General features: G+C 40.5%; 2 protein-coding genes across 4 annotated transcripts in view; both read right to left on the bottom strand.

Annotated features, from left to right (window-relative positions):
• Window positions 1-6,140, bottom strand: part of GAN (gigaxonin) — a 43,184-nt gene extending 37,044 nt beyond the window's left edge. Inside the window, exon 1 of the mRNA XM_064519747.1 lies at window positions 5,860-6,140. Within this exon, the coding sequence (XP_064375817.1) occupies window positions 5,860-6,026 (167 nt within the window). The 5' untranslated portion in view covers window positions 6,027-6,140. The remainder of the gene's footprint in view (window positions 1-5,859) is intronic.
• A 3,868-nt stretch (window positions 6,141-10,008) lies between these two features.
• Window positions 10,009-26,353, bottom strand: BCO1 (beta-carotene oxygenase 1). 3 transcript variants are annotated; one of them, XM_026092597.2, is made up of 11 exons: window positions 26,195-26,351; window positions 23,159-23,287; window positions 21,101-21,230; window positions 19,781-19,928; window positions 18,693-18,840; window positions 17,430-17,650; window positions 16,394-16,648; window positions 14,978-15,080; window positions 13,895-13,989; window positions 11,552-11,663; window positions 10,009-10,843 (listed from the first exon to the last, which is right to left on the bottom strand). In XM_026092597.2, exons 1-11 carry the CDS (start codon window positions 26,256-26,258, stop codon window positions 10,671-10,673), a joined length of 1,578 nt encoding a protein of 525 aa, XP_025948382.1. In that variant the 5' UTR covers window positions 26,259-26,351; the 3' UTR covers window positions 10,009-10,670. The 3 variants fall into 3 exon arrangements, 2 of the variants coding, with proteins under 2 accessions (XP_025948382.1, XP_064375816.1); XR_010391481.1 differs by lacking the exon at window positions 10,009-10,843 and adding an exon at window positions 12,882-13,019 and having other exon boundaries at window positions 11,551-11,663; window positions 26,195-26,353; XM_064519746.1 differs by lacking the exons at window positions 10,009-10,843; window positions 11,552-11,663 and adding an exon at window positions 12,256-13,019 and having other exon boundaries at window positions 26,195-26,353.
• Window positions 26,354-27,244: the final 891 nt, after the last annotated feature.

Genomic DNA, 27,244 nt, shown 5'->3' with positions numbered 1-27,244 from the left:
GCAAGAAAAGTAATTAATAGAAATGTCCTCTTAATAATAAAGATTTTGCCAAGCGAGGCAATTAACACAGGCGTAAAGGCTACCTGGAGAGTATCAATTACCCAGACATCCCGAAAATCTCCATTCCACCACATCTCTTTCCACCCCAACTTGCCCCTCCAAGCGTGCACGTACAGAACTGTGTCTTCAGACAGCGCAAGGCCACGCTGTTTCACCTCCGAGTCCTCCTGCGTAGCCAGGATGCCCCGATTTCCCCTTCTGCCCGAGCCGGACACATAGAAGAGGCCCAGCCGAATTTGCTTTCTCTTCCGAGCTGGGCAAGAGCCTTTCTGCTTCCTTCCCTCAGGCCGTCTTCTGGGGGCTTGTTAGGACAGGAACATAATTAACAACTCCCCGTGCAAGCCTGGCACGGCGCTTCTTAAACCCCATCGGTGCTTCTTAAACCCCATCGTAAGCTCCTAACAAACCCTTGCCGCGGTTGCCCCTCAGTTACTCGCTCAGACCTAACGCACACGGGAGCGCTTCTCCGAGCCATGCCACGTACACAGGGTTTCTGGACTTGGCCACTATTTGGATTTGCTGCTTCTCAAAGTTATAGACTTTACAAAGAGCGACTAAGGCAGATATCGCTAAAGCATCACAGGTGACACTTCAGTTTCATGGGGAAAATGTTCCCTATCTGAAAAACACAGCTTTAAAAGTCAGGAGGAAAAATCCGGCCTGCTGATCTGTCCAAATTTCATACAAGAGTTGAAACTGCCACAACGTCCTGTACAGTTCCCAGGAAAACGGCACAAATTTCTTGTAAGGAATTGTGGCTACGGTGTGGCTTTAAACCCTCCGGGACGAGGCAGCCGCTGCAACCCCTTGCGCTGGCGGCATGCAGGGATGCGAAGAGCAGACTGCCAGAAGGGGAGGGCAGGCTCGTGTCTTTGACCTGAAACAGCGGTTCAGCTAAAACACTTGGGAAAACAAGGTCCTGATTACCAAAGTACCTCCCGACTTCAACAGCAGTTCATTAGCGATTTCGGTATTAGTCACAAATAGACAGAGTTCTGGAACGCCGTTCAAAAGGTCTTTTTATAAATGCCAGCATAAATCGAACAAATGGCTAGCGGGAAATGAGCAGCAGAAGCAACTGGCACACGTTGGCTTCCACCTCGTGTTGTTACCCCGCCACGGGACCGCTGTGGGACGAGATCTGCCCAGGGCCAAGCCCAGCTCTCCCACCAAGCCGCAGGACAACCTGTCACATCCCGGTTTCACACCAGGGCTCAGCAACGCTCGGTAAATTTATACAACAAAGACGTTTTAGTTGGCTGCCTTCTCACAGACTTTGTGACAACTCAAAGCACAGGTGAGCAGTGCTTAGCGGAAAGAACCACGGACACGGTGACGGAGAGCATTCCCGAGCAGGGCTCCCCCGAAATCAGCTGCAGAATGGCAGAGGGCACGGTTTAGTTTTCTGGTTGTGCAAGGGTCTTACAAGGCCAGCTGCTCTACAAGGCTCAGGGGGCATCAGAAAGCTGAACTGCACAAGTGAGAACACGTAAACACAGTCACATCACTTCTCACCAAAGCTAATTTAGAAAAGAGTACAGCTTTTTTTTTTTTTTTTTAAAGTGAACAGAAAACAATATGAACTTAATTTTTCATTTTCCAGGTAAGCATAATAGAGCCCCCACCCCAAAAGAGAGATGGAAATATGGTAGTAGATCCTTTACTGAGTTAGGAGAGCCTTGTACAGCAGTATTGCACATACGTATCCATCTGTAATCTGTTCATGCATATGCGTGAAAATAAAACATGCTAAGATAACAAGAAAAGCTTCATTTAATTTCAAATACCGTGCTAAAGACAGAAGAACGGAACAATCACTGTGCAGCAACATTCAGTTTATCTCAGAATTTGAGTTCAAACATTCTCCTTGTTAAAGCAGTTCCTCCGAGCACCCTGCTATACGGGCTGGCAGGCAGTGCGCTACCAAATTGTCAAGAGCTGCAAACTTCAGCTGGCCACAAACTACTCACGCTAGAGAGCAACAGGTCTGTGAGGAGGAGAACATTTGCTCCTACTGTTGAGGATACCAGGAATACTTAGACCAAATCTATCCTATAAAAGGTTTGGGGATATATGCTACTACTAATGCCAAACTTCCCAGTGTAAACATAGTTTATCCTGCCAAAAGCACTCTTACGCCAGTATAATTCATACTAGGCTCACGAATCAAATAAGTTAAAACCAACAGAAACACAGCTTGGGCAGCAGGATTTTGTCTGCATTCGGGATATTGCTGGGACAAAAACTGTGTTCAGGGGAAAAAAAAGTGCAGACTTCTGGCTGATTTGTTATAGCACAGAGAAACCATGGGCTAACCTGGCTCCAATTTAACTTCTCTGGGACGCATAGCCATATCCCATTAAGCCAAACCACGCTTTGACTTAGAGAAGCGCCTTCATTTGGGATTCTCCTTTTCTCAGGCTCAGGAACAGACCACAAGATGTTAGAGATATGCAGGGAGGTTTCTGGTTTTGGCAAGCGGCAGGGTTTGCTCCGGGGGCACACGAAGGGATTAGATAAGCCTGCGCGTACAGGGCCGCTCTGCGGGAATTCACACAGCCGCCCCAGACCTCACTGCCCTCAGAGCCTCGAGGGACTTGGCATTAAGCAGTTGAGGCAAGACCTCAAGAATCAAACTACCACAAAAATTAAAGTCTTACTGGTACCACAGACAGCAAGTTTACTCATAAATCCAGCAGTTTTTCCCATGCCTGCAGAAGCTAGCCTACGGAAGAGAAAGACGGATGGGACCAGCAACACTGGCAAAACTGCTGCGTGCTGCTGCTTCATCTTCACGTCCTCCCTCTTCCCTCAGAAGCTGCCATTTTCGAGCTCCATGGATAATCCAGTTGCCAAATAACTAGAGGGAAACCACGGCACTGTAATTTAGAAGTGTCCTAGTCACAACCAGGCAGCCAAACAGCCTCCATGCAAAACCACAAACAGGTAGCGCTCCTCTCTGTGGCCACACAAATCCCTCAGCACAGACTGCTCACGCCCAAGCCGCCCCCTCAGAAAAACCCATGCTTACTTATTTTCCCACTCACACCCGAAACTGAGCACTCGCGCAAACCCTACGGGGCTTCTCAGCCTGCCCCCAGCTTGCCCCCAGTCAGAGCATAAAAGACAAAGCCAGAAACAGAGGACAGAGCGCCAGCTAATCCCGCCACTGCCTCACTGCCAGGCACACATTTCCCATGCCCACTCACTTTTCTACCCAGTTATATTTCTGAAATTGGTTACTAGATGTTGTGAGCTTTATGTTGGAATTTTGAAATGAAAGCAATCTAAATTAATTGACACTTGGAGAGTCAGACTCTGGTACCAAAGCATGCTTTGCAATCATCTAGCTTCCAATACATACAACGTAAGATTCATGGGTGTCCTCTAGTAACTTTTTACATTTAAAAAAAAGTCATTTTATTAAAAAAAACAGTCAAAAGAAATAGGACTAAATACTTGCAGAAACTAGGGACAGGCTAACGGTGATTTTTATCTCTAAAAAGAGCCACTGAAATGTTAATTTTGGCTTAGAAACTAACTTCTCCAATATCGGCCACCTATCTGACCAATTCTACCCAACAGAGAGAGCAGCTGGAGTAAGAAAGAGATCCTGGAGTGGTGGAAAGCAGGGAGACAAGCAGCACAGGTAAAAATTAGGCTCTGCAAAGGCAGGCAAGACAGATGTGCTTCTCAATGCGCCACAGAAAAAATTGGTTTGTGGTATTTATAGTTCACTACCCATCACAAGCCCAAGGAAAAAACATGAGTAAGCTTAAAAAAAAGATATTTATATATTAATACATGTAACCTACATTCACACATAGCTAATGAGTTCCTTGATGGGATGTGAACCTGAACCATTTAAAGTTTAAAACAACCACAACTCTAATGACTGCTTTGTTGTTGTTAACATAGCTATGTCTGGCTCTCTGACTCTTCACATACACTTTATTAGCTCATGTTTCCCAGGACATTTTTCAGAGATGAATGACAAAATGCAGTACTTAAAGATGAAATTCTATGAAAAAGATCTTTTCTGTAGAATAACTTATGGTATCTTTTAACTAAGTAGCCTTTTTCATAGCAAAAGGCTGCACAGTTCACATAAACCCATATGATAAGTACAGTAGAGTAGCAGTTTTTCCAAGAATATGGCCTCTTTCCATTTAAACCAAACCTTTCTTCTCAGCAGAGGGGTCTTTGGTAGGACACTAACTTCAGATACGACACAGGGCCATCTAAACGATGCGTAATGATGATCAACAAGCTAAAGATCATCCTGGCATTTTGAAGAGTATTGATCAACTACTCATATTTATTTTGACCTCATATCTCCAATTAGCCTTTCATCACAGTCTTCCATAACCACTTCTCAAGACATGAATTGAAAAAATGACTACTGGTGCTTCAGCTTTTTTGTTGTCATTTTGCAAGTCCTTGCTGCTCTTATTTTTGTGAGTTTTACTTCATTTTACTCCTCAGCCTTGCTAGCTGATGCATAACACCAGTCTGTGTATTATGGAAAAATCAGGCCCTTAGATTTTAACTTGAAAGGTCAGAACACTGCTCCTTTAACCCTGTCCATCACTGACATGCAGCTAAAAGCTAATCACCAACTTTAAATTCTATTCATTCTCAGTTTATTTTTATACCTTTAAGAATGCTGAAGCTCTACAATCATCACAGCTACAGTCATCACCCAAAAATATCACACTGCCTAAAAGACCACAGAATCACAAAGCAGAAGTCTGCTACAGTCTTATGATAACCCTAAGTTTACGTGAGACTGAAAGGTCTGCTCCTTCCTCACACGCCAAGACAAAAATTCACGTCTTCATTACCTGGAAGTGGTACGACCTTTGAAAAAAGGAAAAGAAAGAAAAGCACCACCACTACAGTGGAATTCACCCCCTGTACGTTTCATTTACTCTCCCAGAAATGCAGATAGGTACTATGAAAATATGAAGGCATTAGGGTACACTTTTTCTATTTTATGCCAGCGGAGTCTTCGCCACTGAGCGTACAAGGCGAGCTGGCAGTGCTGCCCAGGACCTCTCTGGCAGAGGGTTTCCCTGGAAGTTCAGCCAGGACGGACAGCGCGCCGGCCAGCCCCGGCACCATGACTGTGCTGAACGCGCCTGTCCCCCTGAGCGCAGCCCAGCCGCAAGCGCAGCGCGGCTCCGACCGCACGGGCTGCCGACAGCCGCTGCCAGAGGGCCGTGGTCCCTGCACCGCCGGCAGCTTCTCGGGTATGTCACACACGCTGTAAGGACACAAGGGAAAGCAGAGGGGACAAAGACAGTTTAAGTTTGAGGAGGGACGTGCTCCAGAACCATCCCCGCTGCCTGGAGCCTCACGTGCTGCCAAAAAACACCCCAAAAAAAGGAAGGAACCCCCCAAGCGCTGACTCCACCAGGCACCCCGCAGACGCAGAGCCCGGCGCCCCCAGGCCCCGGAAGCGCTGCCAACAGCGGGACGCCGCCCCCGGCCGGGGGCCCCCCCGCAGCCTCGCCGGGCCGCGCCGCCGGGCCCAGCCGGGCCCGCGATGCCGGGGGCGGAGAGCGGGGACCGGGGAGCGCGGCCGCCCCGGCGGGGCCCTTCCCGCGCCGCCGCCCGGCGCCAGCGACCCGCGGCCAGAAGCGGCTCCGCTCCCCGCGGCCTCCGGCCGAGTCATGGCGCCGGCGGCGGCGCCCCCGGCGGGCCGGGCCGGGCCGGGCCTGGCCGCCAGCCCGTCCCGGTGCCGGCCCCAGCCCCGGTGCCGGGGGGAGCCCCGGGCCGCGCCGCCGCCCGCCGCACCTGATGTAGGGGCTGGCGGCCGCCAGGATGTTCTTCTGCACCGGGATCTCCTCGCCGTCCAGCACCAGGTGCGCGTCGCAGAAGCGGCTCTCCTCGCGGAAGGAGCTGAGCGCCCGCAGCAGCCGCGCCGGGTGCTGGGGGTCCGACACGGCGCTCTGCCCCGACATGCTGCCGCTGCCACCGCGCCGCTCAGCGCCCGCGCACCATGGCCGCCCGCCCGCCGCCCGCCGCTGACGTCATCTCCCCGCGCCCCGGGCGGGGCCGCGCCGCTCCGCTCCGCGCCGCCCCGGGGAGGGGACGGGGGTGCGCGCGCCGCCGCGGGGCGGGGCGCTAGTGCTCATGCGCAAGGGGGCGGGGGCGGGGGCGGCGGGGGGGCTGGAAGGGGCTATGCGGGGGGGCGAGGCCGAGCGCTGCCGTCGAGGGCTGCGTGTCGAATAAGCTGCCTTTTTTTTCCCTTGGCGCTAAAATGTGACCACTTAAACCATTTTTTTTCTTGCGGGCACGAAACGATAGACACTCGCGTTAAAGGATCAGAAGCGAAGGGGGATTTTCACAAGCGAGGTGCGCTGGCGCAGCGCTGTGCTGGCCGGCTGGTGGTGCGCCCTTCTCGGGGGAAGGATGGCTTCGAGAGGACTGTTCACGAGGTTTTAGGCCATATATTTAGCGTGCGTTAACCGCACGTTAGGGGGTGACTTGGTTCCATCTGTTTCTTCTTTAATACCATGCAATATTTAAGTAGTGAAGCTGTGACGGCACCAGCTGGAAGTGTTTTCAAAGCTGTCACCCACTCGCCCGCGGTGCCAGGCGGTGCTGCCAGGAGGCGGCAAGCAGGAGCGCGCCACGGCCCATGCCGAGCTGGAAGTGGTCTGCCGTGGCCGCCTTCCTTTGTGAGATACCCTACTGCAGCGGGAGATCCCCGTTTCTCCCTCCGCGGGGAGAACGACGTCTCCCGAGGGCCTGGCCTGGTGTGTCTGCGGTAGATGGCATGCTTTTATCATTGGCACTTTTTAAATGTGACTTCAGGCATGACATTTAAAAATACATCTATTTGAAATGGGGAGAACTTAAAATTGTATTCTGTGGTTCATTCCAATGCAGTTCGATAGTGTCCCCAAATAGTTGTACCTCTGGAAAAATTGGAATAAAGGTATCTGGACATGTCGGTGTGGGAAGAAGTGAATGGCTTTGCAAAGACGCCGTGGTCGTCGCAGACCGGACACCGTGCTGTGCTGTTCTCCAGGCGGAGATTTCCCTGGGGCACCCGCACACAGCGGCCCCAATAAGTCAAAACTCTGCCACAAGTGCTTCCTTTAGAAGAAGGGGAATAGTCTGCTTAAGGCAGTGTTTGGAGTTCACCCTTGCTTCGGTGCTTTGCGGACTGGAGGGGGAGAGGGGCTCCGAGAGGAGTATCATGCTGCAGGTTTGTTGTGCAGCTTTGAACAAGTATTTTAGGAGAAACAGTGAAGGTGTTTCATGTCCCGGTGTGATGGAAGGCATAAAACCAGCCTAATTCCAGCAGCATGTGTTTGGCATAACACAATATACCCATTTAAAAATACTAGAAGGCCACTTCCTCTGGCTTGGGGGTGATCATCCAGCATGGCGAATGCCCTCCTTCTGCGTAGGAAGAGCAGAAGAGATCCAGAGCTCTCACCGAGTGTAATGAAAGCGGAGAGTGCTCTGCATCTTGCACTGCTGGCAAAAGATGCACTCTGCCTGTTGTTATTAATACTTTGGTAATTGCATACTCAAGGGAGTAGTGGTTTAAGCTCTTGTGAAAGCTGTCATTGAGCAGCCTGGTTATTTAAAAAGAAAAACATTGGCTTGTTTCCATGCCCGCTGCATGGATTATAATGTAGGAAAGCACAGTTGTATTTCTCTTTTTTTTTTTAGGGTTTTTTATTATTATTCTATATGTATATATATTTAGTAAATAAGTCAAAGTAATTGATTCTCCTCCTGCTGTATATGTGGGGCAATGAGACAGATAATACCCATTTCGACAGAACAGATTAATTATTATGTTTTGTTATTTGCTCCATTTAATGGAACCTGTTGATAAAAACAACAACGCTGGTACCAACTAGAGGGCCATTTGTAACATCTTTGAAGTAATTATATGTATGCATACCTATGACCTGATTCTGTTGCTCAACAATTTCCTGTTTTTTTACATTTATTGAAGCTACTTACCATACTGTTTCTATTTACAGTCGCTGCGTCTAGATTCTTTTCTGTGCCATCACAATAACTCCACTGGCTTCACGGTGCTAATTTATGACTTTAATTGGTGCAAAAGACAACTCAGACCCTTCTGTCCCTCAACATTTCATTCATAGTGAAGGATGTCAGGGAAGCACAGCAAATGACAGACTCGCTACCATCTGTCATGTTGCTACAACAGAAAAAACCAGCAGCCTTGGCCTTGCAGCCACTTGGCAAAACTTACAGGCATTCCCCATGGGTCTTGTCAGCCCAGAAATGGTACTGTGTATTACCACCTTCACCTTAAATGTTTCATGAGGCTGCTATTGCAACTGCTGAAAACATTCTCAAACAGATTTGCAATCAACCGTACTTACGGTTTGAACCACATTGTTTCTGGGGCAGTAGGACCTGGATCGAATACTTCGATTGGCAAATCTAGATTTACATCGCTATGTTTTTCTTTTCAGGCTGACGACAAACATCGTACTAATCACATCCTGTGTAATTTTGACCAAGCGAATATGGCCCACTTAGCTCGTTTTTTAAGTAAACTTTAAAAAATCATACCTCAAACAAGCTCTTACAATTTATTTTCTGCATTCTTTCTAAATGAACATAACATACTTGCTTTCTTAGATGTTAGATAACAAATATGATTTATTTTTATGATGGATGTTCCCATATTATGTCATTTCTGCCCAATGTGAATTAGCTCCTCAGAAGCCAAGTATCTTCTGTATCTAAACTCATGATCATCCAAAAACATAAAACAGTGAATTCTACAGATGAAATTCTGACTTTTGAAAGGAGGTCTGTAACAGTGGTCAGACATTTGATTTATGAGTGTCTTATAATTCCAGAAATCTTTATAGCAACTTTAAAAATATAAACTTTTGCAGATTAAAAAAACCCAGCCTCACAGCTGATGTCCTTTAAGTGGTACTTTCCCAACGTCAGAAATCATTCTTCCATTTTAGCCCTGCTTCCATGTGATTTATAAAAATAGAATTAAATGTCATCTTTAGATGATAAAGTAGTGGCAATATGCCTTGAAAACATTAAAGATGACTATTTCTGCAGACACATTTTATTGAAGTGTTTATTTCCATTTTATGGAATATATAAATATCTGAATGCCCCAAACTGCATACTTAAACTCTAGAGTCTAGATTCAGACCACGGTGACACTTTCTACATTAAAAATAGGCTGTATATTCTTTATGCTTACACACTGTATAGACTTAAGCAGAGAAAGGGAGGTGCAGTTGTTACAGTGCAAGCAAGAACCGTGGGAGATGTTGGCTCAATTTCTGCTCTGCCATAAACATTTTATACAATCATGAGCAAGTCATCAAAGGCCAGATTCTCATCTGATGGGTAGATAGTAAATGACAATGATTTCATTCTGTTTCCTACCTGTAAAAAAGAGCGAGTGGCAGAGATGCTGTGATGATGGATATATTGAAGAGTTAAAGATACCCAAATCATGTGATGACACATACAGACCAAATGAACACCCAGCATGGATAGAGGTATAGCTAGTTTTCTTCAACAGAAAGATCCTGAGCAGATAATAGTGCAAATGCCTAGAGAGAACAACAACAGACTGTAGTTTTAGCTACTGAGTGGTTCAGATGAGGTCTACATTGTCTTTCGCTCTTTTACCTAAACAATTTGTTGAACGTGTGTCATCTGAGTTATGCTAGAAATACACTCTTCTCATTCATATGCGTATTGTTTTTAACAAAGAGACAAAAAGACAATTAACAATATTAACAAATATTACCTTTCTATTTATCTTTTAGACAGTGTAATCATCTAATTACTTTAAATGTCATATCAGATATTCTCCCCAAGCAAAACTGATTTAAATACAAACTGTTTATAGCATTAGGATTGAATACTGCTGAAGTGTAATTGAATGCTACATAAAACCATATATTCTATTTCAAGTTATTTATTTTTGTCATCATAAAAAGGAAAAAATATACCATAACACTATTAGCAAAGCAGATTCTTTAGGCAATAAATTGATGTAGCACCTCAGTATAATATTTAACTTTGGTTATATCAGAGTTTAAGATATCAAGCACCAATAAAATGCATTGCCATGAATTATTAGTATCATAGCAAATAGTTTACTTTGAGGTTTTCTGGCAGGGAAGAACTTTCACCAGGATCTGCAGTCTTGAAACAATCCAAAAAAATTACGTGAGCTGCAGACATGACTCATGCCATATATCATACTATAAATACAATATTCCATTTGCTCCAAAAAAATATATTCTACTCAAATAAAAATTTTCTTTTTACCTTCCTCTCCTATTCCCTGCTCCACAAGTTGTATACAACATTAGCGCTTTTTTTAATACTGATGATTCTTCTTTTGGAAGAGTTATGTACCAATTGCGCATATCATTATTTGTAATAAAAGTTATTGTTATCTCTTATAAGATATTATATATAGTTATTTAAGAATAAGTAATTAAGAGAGATAGTAATTTCTTGTCAGAAGATAAGGTTGTCCTGAATGGTGAAAGGGATATTAGTCCATATACAGTAAAAAAAGTTGTCTCAGTCTATATGATAGGATAAGTAGCATTTTACTCAGTCTCAGTCTTCACATCTTTCTCTGGTATAAAGATTCCATGCAGGTCCAGATGCATTTCTGCATTTACTGTGGCTCGGCCCAATTCTTTGAACGTTTTAGCATCCAAGACAAGTAGAAAGGGTGCTTTGTTTGGATCAGACATCACAATACAGGTCAAAACAACACCTGTGACATATAAATGAAGAATTAGAAGGACATGCTAGTTAAATCGAACAGAAAAGATAACAGTATCTGGAAAAAATTCTTGTTTCCTCAGAGTTTTAGGATACAAACTCAGAGTGCTTACTAGGTGAAGTCTAACAGAGTGCTAAAGAACTAGTCAATGGCTGTTTTCTGTGCCGTTTTCTGGTCTGTCTGCAGTTTCTTAAGAAGGAAAGAAGCAAACAAACCCTGAATTGTGTCCCTGGCAGTTCTGTTGGGCAGCTGAGTAGTGAAGCTTGGGGCACATCCCTTCAGCTATTTGTCATTTACCATTGCAGGGAGTCACCCCAGAACAGAACTGGATAGAGATGACAGGGATGCTTGCAGTGCTGCTTCGTGCTCTGATCTGTAACAACGCTGCCTTTCTAAAGCTCCAGCTGCTCTAACCTCTTGATAAATACCAGCCCCAAGTGGCTATCTGGAAAGTCCTGAGCAGTGCTGTTTTGATTGTTTATGACTAGCTTGGGAGTTCACTCAAGTTGATTTTGCTCTACTGCTGTGTTGTTTTTTGTCTGCCAGGAGTAAATGGTTTGTGCTAGTTTTAATCTCACTGTAGAAACATCAATCACTGACCCAACTTTCTTGTTATAACTGACAGCAGAAAAGCTTTTAAGATTTAATGTAAAAATTAAATGTAACCCCAACTTTTGGAATGTTGTCTTTTTTTTTTACCATCATCCTCTTCTCTTGCATTAGGACTGGGAACAAAAACGGGCTCAGATGGCCAGCAATGGTCTTCTCTCCAGTGGAGCATTTCCTTTGTCTGGACATTAAATTTTACAATCTAAATTATTGTGACCAAAAAAAAAAAAAGTCAGTAAACCAGTTACTGCTTTATTCCAAAGGTACAACAGGAACAGAGTGCTAGAACGGGGGATCAATGCTAGGAGTTAAGGAGCAACAAGGGATGTGGCAGCACAAGGAGGAAACATCTGAAAAATTTTAAACTTCGGAATCATATTTAGTGGCTGCATAATCACAAAATCTTATTTTTATTTTATAGAGACTGTTCTATAAAGGTCTTAAAAGACATCGATACCATTTTACTGTATTATAATTGGATTCTTTTTTCATTTATGGACTTCAAGTATTTTAGAAATATTAATAGATCATGGGAGAATCGTGCATCATGGGTAACTAATACCCTCGCTATACAGAGGAAGAGTACAAGACAACATTTAAGTGACTTGCCCCAAATCACTGCAATTCAGTAGTAAAGCAGGGAACAGGATTTGAAACTTCCAATTTCTAATCCTGTGAGTTATTTTCCTTTTGATGTTACCTCAGTGTTTATCAAGACCTTGCATTGCTAAGTAGGGGATACACACCAGAACAAAGGTCTTAACAGTGATGTGTAAAGACTAAACCAATGGGGAAAGAATTCCACACAAATACTGGTATTAACGGAAGGAACTGAGTACAGATTTTGATCTCATTAATGGGCCAACGGCCTGACCAAACCAATTTCCACTGTGGAGGCATGGCATTTTGAGTGCAGTTCTGTTACAGCCTTCTCTCTACTCATCCAGATCCAGTTCTATTCTTTTCCCCTTTGAACTTTAATCAGAAGAACACTTTCATACAAAAATGAAAGTATTCAAATTAATTTCAACTCATGGAAGAATTTGAATTTTCTCCTGTAACCGAGACGACAGACATTTCCCTGATAGCCTTTACCATGATACATGGTTGTTGCTGTGCTTGCATTCATAAAAGATAAACCAATGTGAGAAAAAAAATCTTCTAATACCAATTTTGATTATATTTAAGTCAAACAGGGATTATCTGTACTAGAAATCACAAACTTGCAGATTTGCTTGAGCTATTGTCAGATGTGCTGCAATAAATTTTCTTGCATCATGCAGAAATCCAGCTTTATTTTGTAATCAGTTGTGATAATTATATACAAGAACCAACAGTGAACATGATTTGCTCTGCCTTAGAGTCACTTCTGATGGAACAATAATTATAAAGAGTGAGTTTGTCTCTACAACTCTCTTACCTTCAATTAATAATATTTTGCATCTTAATCTATTTGTACTCTAGGATATCTACTGAAAAGTTGGCATCATGCATACAAAAACGATGCATTTGCTGTCCTCTAATCCACAGATAGTTTTCTAGCAAAAGATAACGCTTTCTGAAAAATGAGATAATTCTTTTTTAGTTAGGTTTCCTAGAGGAAAAAAAAACTTATTTAATACAGATGTGTATCCGTCTAGTACTCCTGTTCCTTTCCCCTACCCTTTCCTTGGTGGCCTTTGGCACATTAACAGCAGCTCAGCCCTATTTAGCAGAGAAGTGGAGGTCTTGGAAACCACTGTGTTCCAACAGCCTTTGTGGAAATATGAAGGTGGGTAAAGAAGCCTGAATTTATTAGTACTTCTTGAGGGAAATGGTGCAACATGAGCTTACCTTATTAGAATTTAGACAATTCATGCTTCTCTTCATGTGTATGACCCAGCAATGGGAAAAGCTTTAACAGAAACTCACTCATTATTGAATGCCAGATAATCCAATTTCAAGACACTTCCATAAGAAAGCAGTCTTCATTTGTTCTGCTGCTTATGGAACTACATGTTCATAACAGTTGATTATAATGTTCCAGATTTTAAGCTAATAAAATTAAGAAATATTGTTTTATACGGGCTGATAGTTTGACCCAGTGAGGCTGTTTTTAGTCATACAGGTAAGCTAACATGTACGTCCAACTTTTCATCCCCTTGCTTACAAGTGCTAACTTTATGAACACAGTATTTAACTGCACTGTTGTCCTTTAGAAGCTTTAACTTGTTAAAGAAAAGGGGTTTGCTTCTAGTTCAGTTGTATTCAGAGGAGAACCAAGATTTAGCAGTTTCCGTTCTGGCCTCAGACCCACACAATCTTAATTTGCATGTGTTGCTGCAGTTAGGATATACTTTGGGCCAGACTGATAAAGCATAGTCTACTATAACTGCTTAAATTTGATTTGTGTTCTATAAATACAGTTCCTGGCTTTATAAATGTTAATTATACCTTTGTAGGAACTGGACTCCACTGGACTCCTGTTGCAAAGACATATCTGTATTTCTTGCCATTATAGTCATAGTTGATGCGAGGCAGCTCTATCCCTGGGTAAAATAAAACTCAAGACTTAAAAACACAAGAAAAAAAAAGATTAACTGCATATTTACATATGGCAATCTTCAGGAAATATTGTCTTATGAAATACTCTGACAGCATTTAAAATAGATAGTTCACAGATTTGGTATGTATTTCTAAAACGCTGAAGATGGATATTAACACAGAACGATTAAGCTTGGGTTGTGACTGCAAAAATGAGAATATTTCATTCTTAGGGATTCATTAGATAGAAATTACGAGTACTGTATTTCTTTTTTTCCATAAATACATGAAATTACTGTTTTCATACATACATGAGATTACTACTTCAAAAAAAAGCTTAAAATCCACTTTCAAAGGCAATCTTTATAAAATACAGCACATAACTGAAGTTACTTTTTATAACAGGCATATTTAACTGAAGTTACTCTTTATAATAGGTAGATTTGCAAGCCATAATAATAGTTATAAGATCAAACTTGGGACCCTATACCAATATAAAACTGATTTAACTTCAGAAATTTCAACGATTTCACCTTTGATAAATACCTGATTTGTCCTCCTTTTGGCTTTGCAGGTCATCAGTAAGAATAGAGAGATCTCAACAATTTGCATGGTTAAGATCTCTGACTTTGACGCAATGATATTTTAAACTTTTTAAATATAAATGTTTCTAGAACTAGCGTACTATTATCACTATCAGTATCAATAATTCATTTATGCCCCAATTTATGACCTTGATTTCTGCATTCTGCCTGTGAATCGTTCCTGAACTACTGTGCAGATCCAGAGTCTTATATTATTGGATAGACTCAATGGAGGGAAGTAAGGAAGAAGAGAAAGACATTGTCAATATCTACACAAAACATATGATTTGAAAGTTTCATTTCTTTTAGTTTTAAAAAGACCTTACATATGCAAACAGCTATCAGACAGTATTAGAGTGCACCTATGTGTAAGAAGATATATTTGAGATTTGTTTAATGAATGTCTCACCTTCGCATAATATTTCAGGTTGGCAATAGATGCTGCCATCTTTTTCTTTTATAGCAGTTGCAGTAGATGGAAATGTGACTAAATTAGAACCGACTTCTGCATCCTGAAAAAGACATATCCTGAAAACCTAATGTGTTTCTAAGAATATGCTTCTAATTTAGATTTTTCATGAGGTTTGATATTAATATATACATTTTTGGGATTAAACAAATAATCCAGCCTCAAGAAGATGTTTCTTAATGGCATTTATGCTGTAACATTAGACTCTGACCATTTCATTAGAAATCTTGTTACACTCGTATGATTTTAACAGAGCATAGCTTAACCATTTTGAATCACAGCGAGCCTTTTAGAAAGGTTTATGTGGACATGGCTAAAAACACAATAAATGGATTACATTGTTTGTGAATTTAATTTATGAAGATGGGCTTAAAGGAGTCATATCAGATATCAAATTTCCACTGTAAGTCATCAGAAGTTATGTTTTTGCACGTGCTATAGATCAAGTGCAAAAATAGGTATTATGCATTCCTGTTTTTAATTTGCTGATAGTTTACTCTAGTAATATTCTAAGTTAGCACAATATGAGGTACAGCATATCTAATAAAGTGATGCTATTTTATATTATAAAATGAGTAAACCCCAATATTTATTTTAAAGAAAAGCTACATTCATAGCTTGAATGGTACTTTCTCAGTACACTGTTGCTGAATTCTTAAGATTGCAGTGTAGGCTGGATATCTGGTGTGACCCAAAACCTTGTCTGTCATTGCTACATGATTGTTTTTGGGACATTAACAAAAGCAAGATTCTAGGACACAGTAAGAAAAAGTATTATCCATTCCAAATGCATCAGGCAGAAATTTCCAAAGTTGCTGGGCAGTATAAAATTTTTCATGCAAACAATGATGTAAAATGATGTTTTAAATTAAATCGAAAGAGAAGATCTTTCCTCTTGCTGGTAAATCTCACACTTAAATGAAATCTTATAATTTTAATAAAACTATTGCAACAATTGGGAGTGTGAGTACATTCTATATAGGTGTCCAGTAAAGTGGAAGAGACTGATTATTCAAAACCTCATGCATGCCTTGCCATTCAACATCCAGGTTGATATATCTGCTTATATTTGATAGCATTTTACAAATAATCCCACTGATAAGAAAATTATGTATGCTAAATAGCCCTGTCTCCATCATGGAAGATATCAGAACCTAGATCCACATATCTCTGTGTCCAACTGCTCATTGCCATTTCTCACACAAAGCAGACAAAACTCCTACATACTTTGTGAACATGTTACTTTCAGAGAATCAGAAATTTGTACACAAGGGCTGGCAACTAATAATTCACATTCATTACTCACATTAATGTATTTTAAATCAAAGAGCAGATAAAAAGCCATTTTCTTTCTACCTTGTCGTACTGCAGAGGAACAACGAATCGCTTGCAGATTGGCACGGAGTTAAGCTTGGTGTTTTCTTCAAAGTCTTTGTTTAAGTTTTTTAAATAGAACATATCATACAGGCTATTGTCTGCATAGGCAATAATATCAAAAATAATGTGGCCATCTTCTTCATAAGCATTAACATGGTGAAAAAGCACCATGGCATCAGTATAAAACTTGGATACATCTTTTTTGGTCTTCTTGTCTACAAAGTGAAACCAGGTCTGAAAGGTAGCAAACAAACTTGTTTAAAACCATTCACAGTCAGCAAATAGCTATTTAGTAGAACTTTTATTCTACTAGAAGTCATCTACAATCTAGTGCATTGTTTGATTCTACTGAAGCTTGTTAAGAATTGAGGATTTGCTGCTAGGAGACAAGAGATACTAACTTAAAGACCAAAAAATGCAGGAGCAAAATGAGTTTAAAACACTTCTGCACCTTCTTGTGTTTGGGCTAATCTGAGGATTGAAGTTTTCCAGTAAAAGCTGGAAAATCCCCAGTCTGTTTTCAAGTTGCATCATTCTGCCTCAGGCTAGAGTCTTTGCCATGCTCTTTGCTGGTGCCTTCCACCCCAACATGCCCCATGTATTGATGGCCATAGCATGTGTAAACAAGGTCCTCAGAAAACAGTTTTCTTCCTCAGTTTCCACAGTGAAAGACTATTCTTTTGTTGGATCCAGGGATTTCCACCAACCTGGCTCTTCTATCTGGTACCATGGATCTAGAGCAGATCTTATCCACACTATTTTCTGTCCTGGCCAAGTAATGCCAAATAGTATTGTCTTTCTCAAGCACTTCAGTCAGGCATTTATTTGTGAAATTTCTGGATATGGGGGGATAGTATTCAAAAACATACAACTTCTAAAAAAATGTACAGCATGAAAGTCAGGGACTGAGGGAAAAAGAGGGATTACTGAAATTAATGAACCATACGAAAGACAGAACAGCGTGGAAGGGGTTATTGGCCTGGTTGACTCCACTGGTCAGCATTAGGAAAAGTACCTTATCTTCCTTATGATAGGCAAGGCAGGAAGCCCAGTTCACACCTCGGATATAGGCAGTTGCCATTTTGACAATATCTAGTCTGAACGGCTGCTCTATGAAGATAATATAATTTTCCGTGATTCCGAAGCTGTGGTAGTAACTTGGATGGAGAAGAGAGCGAGAAGGAATGGAGCACACCACTTCCAGGTGTTTAAAGCAAGAGTTCTTCTTTTCCTTTTCTGAACATAAATAATAAAAATAAAGTATTTATACTAAATTCCAAGCAAGTGGTTGTGTTTGGGTTACTCCCACGTATGGAGGACATTCCTCTCAGTTGTCTTTACATTTTCCCATTAAGAACATGGCTCTTTCCCTCCTGAAGAATTAGCAGGGAAGTTTGTGCCTGAATGAAGTCACTCAGTAAGAGCGCAGTGCCAGACACATTTAGGCAGAGACCCCGTGTCTCAGTATTTGATTCCATTGGCTACTGTCTTCAGAAGTTCCAGCACAGAGGAGAAAGTTGTTCAATTAAATTGGCAGCTTTACAAGGGGGCTCAAATGCCCCCATGGCTGTGAACTTATTGCTAAGAGATGTCCCTATTTGATTTCTATTGACTTTCTTTCAGCCCCAGATAGAAAGGCTTAATGATGAACTTGTCTTTCAATTATGGAAGGCCTCTTGATCATTCAGGCAAGAGGACAGACATCACATTAGCAGCTGGTGTTAAACAAAGAAAGTAAAAGGACTGTGTTGCAGGGAAAAGAGCAAGTAATTTGCTGTGTGAAAAAATGACAGTATGTCAGCAAGGCCTAGCATAGGCCAGGTTAGTGAGGAATGAACTCTAAATCAGATATTGGTAATATTAGGTATTATGCTTCTCTATAATTGCAGTATCAGCATTTTAAAAGCATCTTCATTTATAAAAAAATTTAAAATTTACAACCTCAAATTACAAGACACTGCCTGATAGATAGAATTGTTTCTGTTCATCCTCCATCTGCGCATCACAATACAGGGTGGAAAGCTACAAATAGAGACAAATTCTTCTAAAAGCAATGTTCTTCCTAATGAAAATACCCTGCTTATGTAGTACTTAATAGGAACCTTTCTAATAGCAAATACCCAGACAAGTTAAGCAGTTAAGTTCATTAAGTTCACACTAAGTTAACATTAAGAAAATAAACACAATCAGTTTTTAGAAGAATTGTGTCACAGCCCCTTAACCTCAGAAGAAATTACTAACAAGTTTCTAAGAAATACTGATAGAAGCCATATCTTACCTGGCACAGATGAAGGAATCTTAAAAAGAATGTATTTTGTCTTCCCTTTATCAACTATGGAAGTACCCATGTTGAGAACATTTCCAGCACTGTCATAGTGCGGGTGAGAAGTTGCCACGTTTACAGCTACATATTTGTTATAGTCAACCTGGCAAATGACACAACAGAAGATATTAGAGATATCTAAGTAAGTATATTGAACATCACAGCTAAAATATGCAGTCCGCTAGCTTTTTAGCACTGGTCAGCCTTCTATGGTGCCCCACATTCAAAAAGGCTTGAGGTTAAATGTTTAAGTCAAATGACTTAAGCAGGCACTCAGACAATTTCGTAATTTAAGGCTAGAACAAGTTACGGAATCTGAATTACATTCATCTCTCCCTTGCAGCTCTGTAACACAACAGAAAGATTGGTTAAAGAAGTTACTCTGCAAATGCCCATTTCATCCTGAATGCAGTTTATTCAATAGGGCTGTGAGTCTAGCAATTTTCTAGAACAAAAAGATTTCTATTCTCTTTAAAGCTTGGAAATTTTACTCAAACTGTACTTCTTGCTAGAAAAAAAAAACTTCAATGCATATTTTAATATGTCAAGATTTGCTTTTAATAATTAAGCAATATCTTGCATAAGGTACTTGAAAAGTAGTGATATAATTGACCTACTGAATTTATTGTTAATTATATAAATCACTTGGTTTGTTATAAAGATAACTACAGTAGCATAAAAATGGGACTAATCCAAAATAATTAGATGTCTGTCATAAGCATGAGATATGGCATTATGCCTGCAGCCTTGTGAGATTATGTATAAATGAAATTGCCAAAAGCCAAGCTTTTCCTTCACCTGCCTGGGATTTATACTTTGAACAGTGTAAAGTACTTGTGAACTCATAAGTTCTTAAAAGATCTGGTATCTCTACTATCTCACTTTACCATGATTTCAAAAAAGTTTACTATGTCAGTAATGAAATAGTAGAAGAAGTGAAGCATCTTTCCGATTTTGTGAGTGTTAAAGAAGCCTTATGAGTCAGGATGAAATTGCACTCGTTAGCAGACAAGGAACCATGACAGACAGTCATTTATTTATACCTTCTCTAGTGTCTCCAGAGTCTGCGGATTAATTCTCCTGATGAAGTTAGTCTCACTGGTAGCATAAAAATCATCCCCAGTTTTCATAATGTTGATCAGGCAGTTGTCTGTGAACTCAGGAATGGTGTGAGACAAGTAACAGAAAGCCCTGTACAAATGCAAATTTCATATTGGTTCATTAGTCCTTGGGAGAAGCAGCAGTTTTACTAGCCTGTACCCTGTACAAAGCAGCAGTCACCATGGGCAGTGTGGGCTGTGCACAGTGGCAAGGCAAGGGAGCTGGGTTCGTCTCTCATCGCTGAGCCCTTTTCTGGCTCCTCTCACGCTCCCCTGTGGAAAGGGCTGGGATGGAGGTCATGGACTTCTTGAATGCCCTTAGCCAGCCCTAGGATTGAGAATATGCACGTGACTGCTTTTCCATGCACAAATGGGCAGCCCCATCCAGTCCTGCTGACAGCTGTGAGATATTTAACAAGGAGATATTTAACAAGGCTAATTATACACTCAGGCGTGCAAACATTTTGAGAACTTGCCCAACAGTTTCTACCTAAAAGCTGATAGGTTTTTCAGATATGCTTTCACAATGGATTCATATCTCCCTTGTAGTGTATTTTTGTTCCTAGTGTTATTCCTTATCACAGTTATGATTTCATACGATTTCTCATACATACGCTCTGATCATTTCTAAAGGTATGAAAGGAACTATTGCAATGACTCCAAGTGGTTCTGATTTTGAACATAAGATTACTTCAGGCTCCTATGGGTGCAGTCCTTCAAAGCACTGTGCATGTCTACATCTACACCAAACAACTGAGATTTTTCATCAGTTTCTTTTTTGGTAAAAATGGACTTTAAAAGAATAAAAAATTTCTTTGAATTTTTTTTTCAGTTATGGATGATTTTCTTCCTTTTGCTGAGGAAACTTTGCACTAATTCCCTCCTATCTCTTCATCTTTTCCTTCCTTTCTTACTGCTTCTCTCCTTCAAAAGTTTCATATTTATAAATTTTTGTGAAACATTTAAAAAGGAAAATATTTGCTTTTCCAAAATTACAACAAAATTTACTTGCAATACTGAATAAAACAGACAAAATTATTGATAAAATGAATTTAAAATATTTGTCTTAGAATAACCCATAGAATGCATGGTGCTGTCTGAGATTCAGAGAGAGAAGATATTTGCTGGCCTCATCAGTATTTGGCAGTTGAAAGTTTACAACACAAATTTAATATTTGTAAATATGTGCACAGGGTAAACAAAGACATCCGTGTTGGAGAGAGAAGTGGATAGCAGAATCTTGTTGGAAAAAGCATTGCTTACTTGGCAAATATGTTTTTGCATGGATCTGGATAAGCCATAGTTCCAAATTCAGACACCACGATTCTGTTTGCTTCTACATTGCAATTGTATGTATCACTTCGGAGATATTTACTTCTGTAGTAAACTTCACCTGACAAAGGCCAAACAGGTTTCAGTCACATTTCACACTGAGTTCTTTAGAACATTAGCACAGACAGACAGAGAAGGAATTTCTCAACTGGATGTCCTTCAGCTAAGAAAAGGCTGCAATAAAACAAACTCTGCCGTGCCCCTGAATCCCTGTTTCATAAGGCTCCTTCAGCTCTGGAACCCAGAACTGTACTTGCGCCTGCTGAGACGGATAAGCCAATACTTCAGCTTGTCTAGTTTCCCTGATTCCCAACAAATTTGGACAATACTGTGGAACTGGTGACAGAAAAGGAAGGACTTAAACTCTTCCAGTAAACCAAAACAATCTGTGCTAAAATGATCAATTATACATCTATTTGTGGGCAGTAGTAAATATCCTGCACTGTCAAAATTTAGTTTTTGCTGTTTATAAGAGTAACAATTGTTTGAAGGTTAGTCTATGTTAACCCACTTGACGGACTTCTACATTTGAACTAACTGAGCTCTGCTTGGTTTAGGGAAGTACAATATCCTGACAGTTTAGAAAACAAAATGACTGGTCATTTCTTTATAGGTTATTTTTTTAAGGCAAGTACTTCCTGCAGCTTCATTAAATGGCTCTACCTCAGAAATGGAAACTAAAAGATAAACACTAGCAAAGGAGGATGGCAGGAGTAGAACACATTTCTTGTATACACAGGGTATATACCGGTATATACTTTTTGCAACAAGAATCACAATGTAAAACATCCTGCCTCACACTGTAAAACAGATAAAAGACAAAAAATGCTTTAACTGAAAAATTTACAGAAAATTATATTGTTTTGTATAGAGGAGATGTCTGTTTTCCCTCCATGAGGATGTCAAATAAGAGGACTGCTCGTAAGGGTGTTATGAATATGTAAGTGAGGTTTGATCTGTGCAGTGACACAGTGGCCTAGTTTCTCTCCTGGCAGTTGTTATAGCTACAGCCAAATCCCAAAAGAGGAATGCTAGTCTTCCCTGAAACTAGGCTGTTCATCCACAGCAGAAAAACCTCTGTATAATATGGTACTTTTGGCTGATGTGGTTTAAAACAACAGAGGTTTTCCTGCTCTGGGTGAAAGGCAAAGGCTACTCTGCTGTGACTGCTCAGAGGTGGTTGAAGGCTATTCTGCAATTCAGGCAGTATTGAACTTCGGCACTCCAGGGAAAAGGACAACATAATATATCTTGGATAACAGCACTGGAGAGGTGCTCCTTTTGCTAGTGAGAGTGATGTGCAAGTGGAAAAGTGGATGTTTAGAGACACTTTCACCAAAGCGAGTTACCCCCTCACACTCCACTGCACAGATGAGAGGCAGGAATTAGCTGTTAGACACAGTGCACTGCTGCAGCAGCAAATCTTACCCTCATTTAGCATAGATAGTGAGCTGTGGTCTTGCTTGCATGACTTGCATGACCTGAAGCTGGCCTTCAAAAACAGTAATTGTTTCAGAAAGGATTACTCTCACATCACGGTCTGGCCCATTGAACCATCATAGCACTTTCTATACCATCTCCTTCCATGACGGGAGAGAAAAGCTGTAGTTGGACGACAGGGATATGTCTGAAAGATCCTGATATCCAGCAGCTGCCTTTCTCTAATGGTCACTTGGAGTGACTGGACATCTAAAGCAAATTAGAGCAGCTCCAGAATCTGGTGACACAGGAAGTTCAGTTATAGCCCCTTTTGGACATTCCTCTCCTGAGGTGTGCACCATCCTTCCCTCTCAGAAAGAAGTTACATGAAAATGCTCGCCTATCTGGACCGGCAATTGTGGCAGACTAATCAGCCAAATAGAGCCTACATGTCCCATTTTTTGACCTGAAAACATTTTAATGATAACAAAACTCAAATCAGGATTAGCAACATAAGACACCAAGACTTGGGTTATTGAGGTTTTTTAAATCTGATGTGCAACAACTTACCATTTTTAAATGTAAAGCTATGAAGCAGAGCCAAGCCATCAAACCAGTGGTTATACTTAGTGTCCCCTATTGTGTGCATCCCTGGGCCATTTCGGAGAAGTATCCCTTGCAACCAAGTAGGCAACTCACCTATAAACAAAAAGGACATATCAATATCCATTCATTTAGGTGATGAGCATGCTATAGGACAGTTTTCCAAAGGGCACAGATTTCATATAGGCAGACAGACTATGCGTGTAAGTCAAGATTTTTAAAAGCATATAGTGATATTGGAGTTTTGTCTAACTAAAATATGACCTGCTCAAAAACATGGCACTAGTAACATTCTGCACCAAAAATATGAGATTGCTGGAATGTAATTTGCTAAATATCAGGAAGTAAATAGAGCTGGACCTTTCTTTCCTGAACTCAGATTTTAAAGGAATCCATTTAAACCCTTTTACTCATACCAGGAAAAGCTGGGGCTTATCAGAAATAAGCATATTTTATAGGTTATATGACTTGCATTGGCCTTCAATATATCAATTTAAACTTCAGGCTAAATGAATTCCAGTAACAATTTCATTAATTAAATTACACAACATAATGTAGTGTCATTTCAGTGGTGCTTTTCTGACACTAATCTTATTGCTGGTGTTTCAAACAGAAATAAAGGATAGAAATATTATACTGAAAATATATAAGTCCTGTCAAGGTTTGAATACAAAATGTTCCACATCAAATTCCTACAAGAAATAAATGAAGCTACCATTTGACACACACAATAACAAAATTCAAAGAACGTCATTAGGCATGCAAAGCTGAGAAAATTAAATACTGAACAAATTTCGCTTGTTTATATGCCTTAAAATACAAGTATTTCACTTCTTGTACCCTCCCTTCCTACAGCTTTCTGTTATTTGCAAATAGAACACTGTAGTCTCTGCTATTTCTCCAACACTTCAGGTAACTGCAGTGTAGTGAGCATGGCCTTTTGTGCTCCTACCAATGCTATTTATGACCATAAATCCGTGCAGTAAAAATGAACTGCTGGTCATGTCCCAGTGAACCTTTTTATCTGTGCTTTCGCTGAGTTTGGGCTGACTGCACGTGGTCTTGCTGCAATCATTCTTTCCTATCACTCAGCAAAAATGTAATACTTCTGCTGCATTTGAGGTCTTGTACACAGGGAGGATTTGAACCCAGTAAAACTGTCCTCTGATTAGGGACTCATCATTCAAGAAAAAGCAGATATTTCTGCAATTCAGAGAACATCTTGCTGGATCTGGGGCTAAAAATTGTATGGAGATTATTTCTCTCTATCAGAATAAAGATGCTCAAAACATTCCAGCGCAGGCCAGTAAAACAATTCACTGGGAGAGATAAACAGGGAAGAAAGTCCCCCTTGTGCACAGGAGAGTTGGTGCAGCTTCTGAAACTTCTGGTGTAATCCAGTGTCATTTTTGGCATTAAAAAAAAAAAAGCAGGATAAAAAGCATGGTGCAAAGGGACATCTAGTAAGGGTTTCAGGTGAAAATTCAGCTCAGTGGCAATTAAGGATTTAAGAACTTCTGTAAATCACACTGGGTACCGATCAGCATCCTAAAATACCTAAATAGCTTTTAAGGTCTGGACCTAGTATCTTTTTGCCTTAGACTTTTATGTAAAGTAGCAATAATGATACTTCTCCGTACTGCCTGCAGTCACAAAAGTGACACAGCAAAATCTCTAAATATTTGGAAGATTATTAGCTATCATAGCAATGGAGTTGTCTCATACAATCACATGGATATACAAGGTTTAGGAAAGCAAGGGTTAAACTATGACTGATGTTAGTAGTGTGGGGTCATATTTACAGTGTACGTATTGAATAACAAAACAGCCAAAATACTGGCGGAGCCCAGAGCTAGCTAAATATTTAAAGAGGTCAAGCTTCCCTTTAGTTGTCAAAATTGGAAAATGGTGAATTGTCATTAGGGATGAAAGAGTTCTTTGTAAAATTTATTTTAATTTCTGAAATATGCAGTCTGTGCTGGAATAAACCATTCTTCTATACGGATCAGATATGATAAATGGCTTTGGCTGAAAATAATTCCAAATGTTACAATAGTAAGTTTTCATCTGGAGTGAAAAATTTTAGAAAGGCATAAAAACAGCTCAAATTAGAAAAAAAAAGCATTTCATCTGACTTGAAACAAAGTATTTTCAAAATCAGCCACTAAACTGTACAACAACAACAAAGTCACACAAGTTGTAATTGTCTTTCTAGTCTCCTACTTGGGAAGTGACTTTAAAATTGGTACTGATGCCTGCTATTTCTTTCTCTATATATCATAAAAAATGCAGCATATATTTATTCTCAACTAAATAAGCGTTCTCAATAAGAAATCTCCCTTGTAACTGCTTTTCTGACAATTTGTCTTAAAAAAATACTCTTTGCCTCCCCCTTCTGTAAGATAAAAAAGCAATAAAAATAGTAAGCTATGTGAGGAAGAGGGCATCCCTAGAAGGGGCACTTTAAACTATCTCCCTGGAGGATACTCTGCATTTTTTACAGGATTACCTTCTGAACTGTCTTTTTAACAGAACACTGTGGCATCAGGGCTGCTTTTCTGTTTAGATTTACTATTGCTAAAGAGTTCCAGTTTTGCCAGTCCTCTCCAGGAAGCAAGGAAGAATGTGCTCAGCTGAAAGCAGAGGGAGGGAAGTGAAGGGTTACAGAAAGGAGAAACTGAAACTCTGAGCAGAGAATGGGGGAGGAGGTGTCACCAGATTAAATCCCTAGACTTCGGTTCCTCGCCACCAACTTCTGTGAATCCTTTTCAAACAAACTTTCTGGAAAAGTACACAGAAATTCCTATGAAGTGAGAAAAATCCCACAGTTCGGGGCACAAATAAGATCAGAAAGCTCTATCCTTTAAACAAAACTCACTTTTGTTTTTCCCTTTCTCAGTTTCCCTTTTCAGTGTTGCCTTGAGTGGAAAACTGTTTCAATATTTACACATTTGAAAACACCAAAGTAATAACACGTATTAGAACAGATTTTCTTTCACTTACCTTGCACCTCAGCTTTTATGGGCTCTGGATGTTCTTCTTTATTTATACCAAATATTGCATCCATTGCTCATGTAATTAAAAATTTTCTGTGTCCCCTGTCCAGCTGCTCCTGCTGTCGCAGTGGTCCCCTCCTGTCTGGGCTAAGAACAGCTCTTTCCTGTTACATATAAGGATAAGGTCAAAGTGCACTTCTAGCTAGTGGCTGTTGGCTTATAGATTGACAATTTATAATAGCCGATCTTTAATCCCTAACACATACACTATAATTCTTGCACTTTCTCAATAAAATTAACTCTTTCACCGTTTCAAAGGAAGAGTAAGAAAAATGTAACTCAGTTGCCTTTTTGCTCAAAATAAGCCAATTTCAAGCAGTCACACACACCCAAGGAGTCAGGAAGAATGAATCTGAAACCTCACCTTCAGCATTTCAGATAAATTTTACATATTGTTTAGAGGTGCTTGCCCCATTTGGCAGACAGGGAGAGAAAAGTAAAAGAAATCTTTACTTGCTATTCTGAACTTGGCTTTTTGGGAGTGACAAACATTTCAGAGCAGGGTCTCACACTTTCCTTTCCATCCTGTGGAAATTTAAACTGGGCTTTTCTATGAATTAACAAAATACCATCCTTGAACTGTCATATGTGCTTTCTTTCTTTATAGACAAGCTGTTTTAGAGTAGCACATTTTGAGTTGAACATCTTTTCACATATAAACACTATAACATATTCTCCCATATGTGACCTGCATGCACAGAGAACCTAGTTATCAGCTCTTTGGAGTCTCTATGTAAGCATGGCAGGGATCATGAAAAGTAAGAGGGATTTTTAACTTCACTGCTTTTGTTTCAAGATAAGGTACTTAACTGAGTTTAATGTTGGTAATTTTAAAATCCTCTAGGAAAAGAATTATTTCAATATAAAGCATGTGATTGCAGAGCAAATCATAGGCTCCATTGAACATGAAGGATAAAAAGATTCTTTGCACAGTTATATATTATGCAATTTCATGTGAGACTACCCTAAAATCCGATTTTTTTAGCTAAATCACTGT

Source organism: Dromaius novaehollandiae, chromosome 13, assembly GCF_036370855.1.
Source record: "Dromaius novaehollandiae isolate bDroNov1 chromosome 13, bDroNov1.hap1, whole genome shotgun sequence".
Lineage (NCBI taxonomy): Eukaryota > Metazoa > Chordata > Aves > Casuariiformes > Dromaiidae > Dromaius > Dromaius novaehollandiae.
This window is presented reverse-complemented; position numbering and strand designations above follow the sequence as displayed.

What these genes read in the sequence shown, in the direction of transcription:
- BCO1 (XM_026092597.2), bottom strand. Translation starts at nt 26,258, where the DNA reads ATGGATGCAATATTTGGTATAAATAAAGAAGAACATCCAGAGCCCATA. An exon ending in TAGCTTTACATTTAAAAATG is followed by an intron (nt 21,231 to 23,158) that starts GTAAGTTGTTGC and finishes GGCCTTTGTCAG; the next exon opens with GTGAAGTTTACTACAGAAGT. An exon ending in CCTATCATAAGGAAGATAAG is followed by an intron (nt 16,649 to 17,429) that starts GTACTTTTCCTA and finishes GCTACCTTTCAG; the next exon opens with ACCTGGTTTCACTTTGTAGA.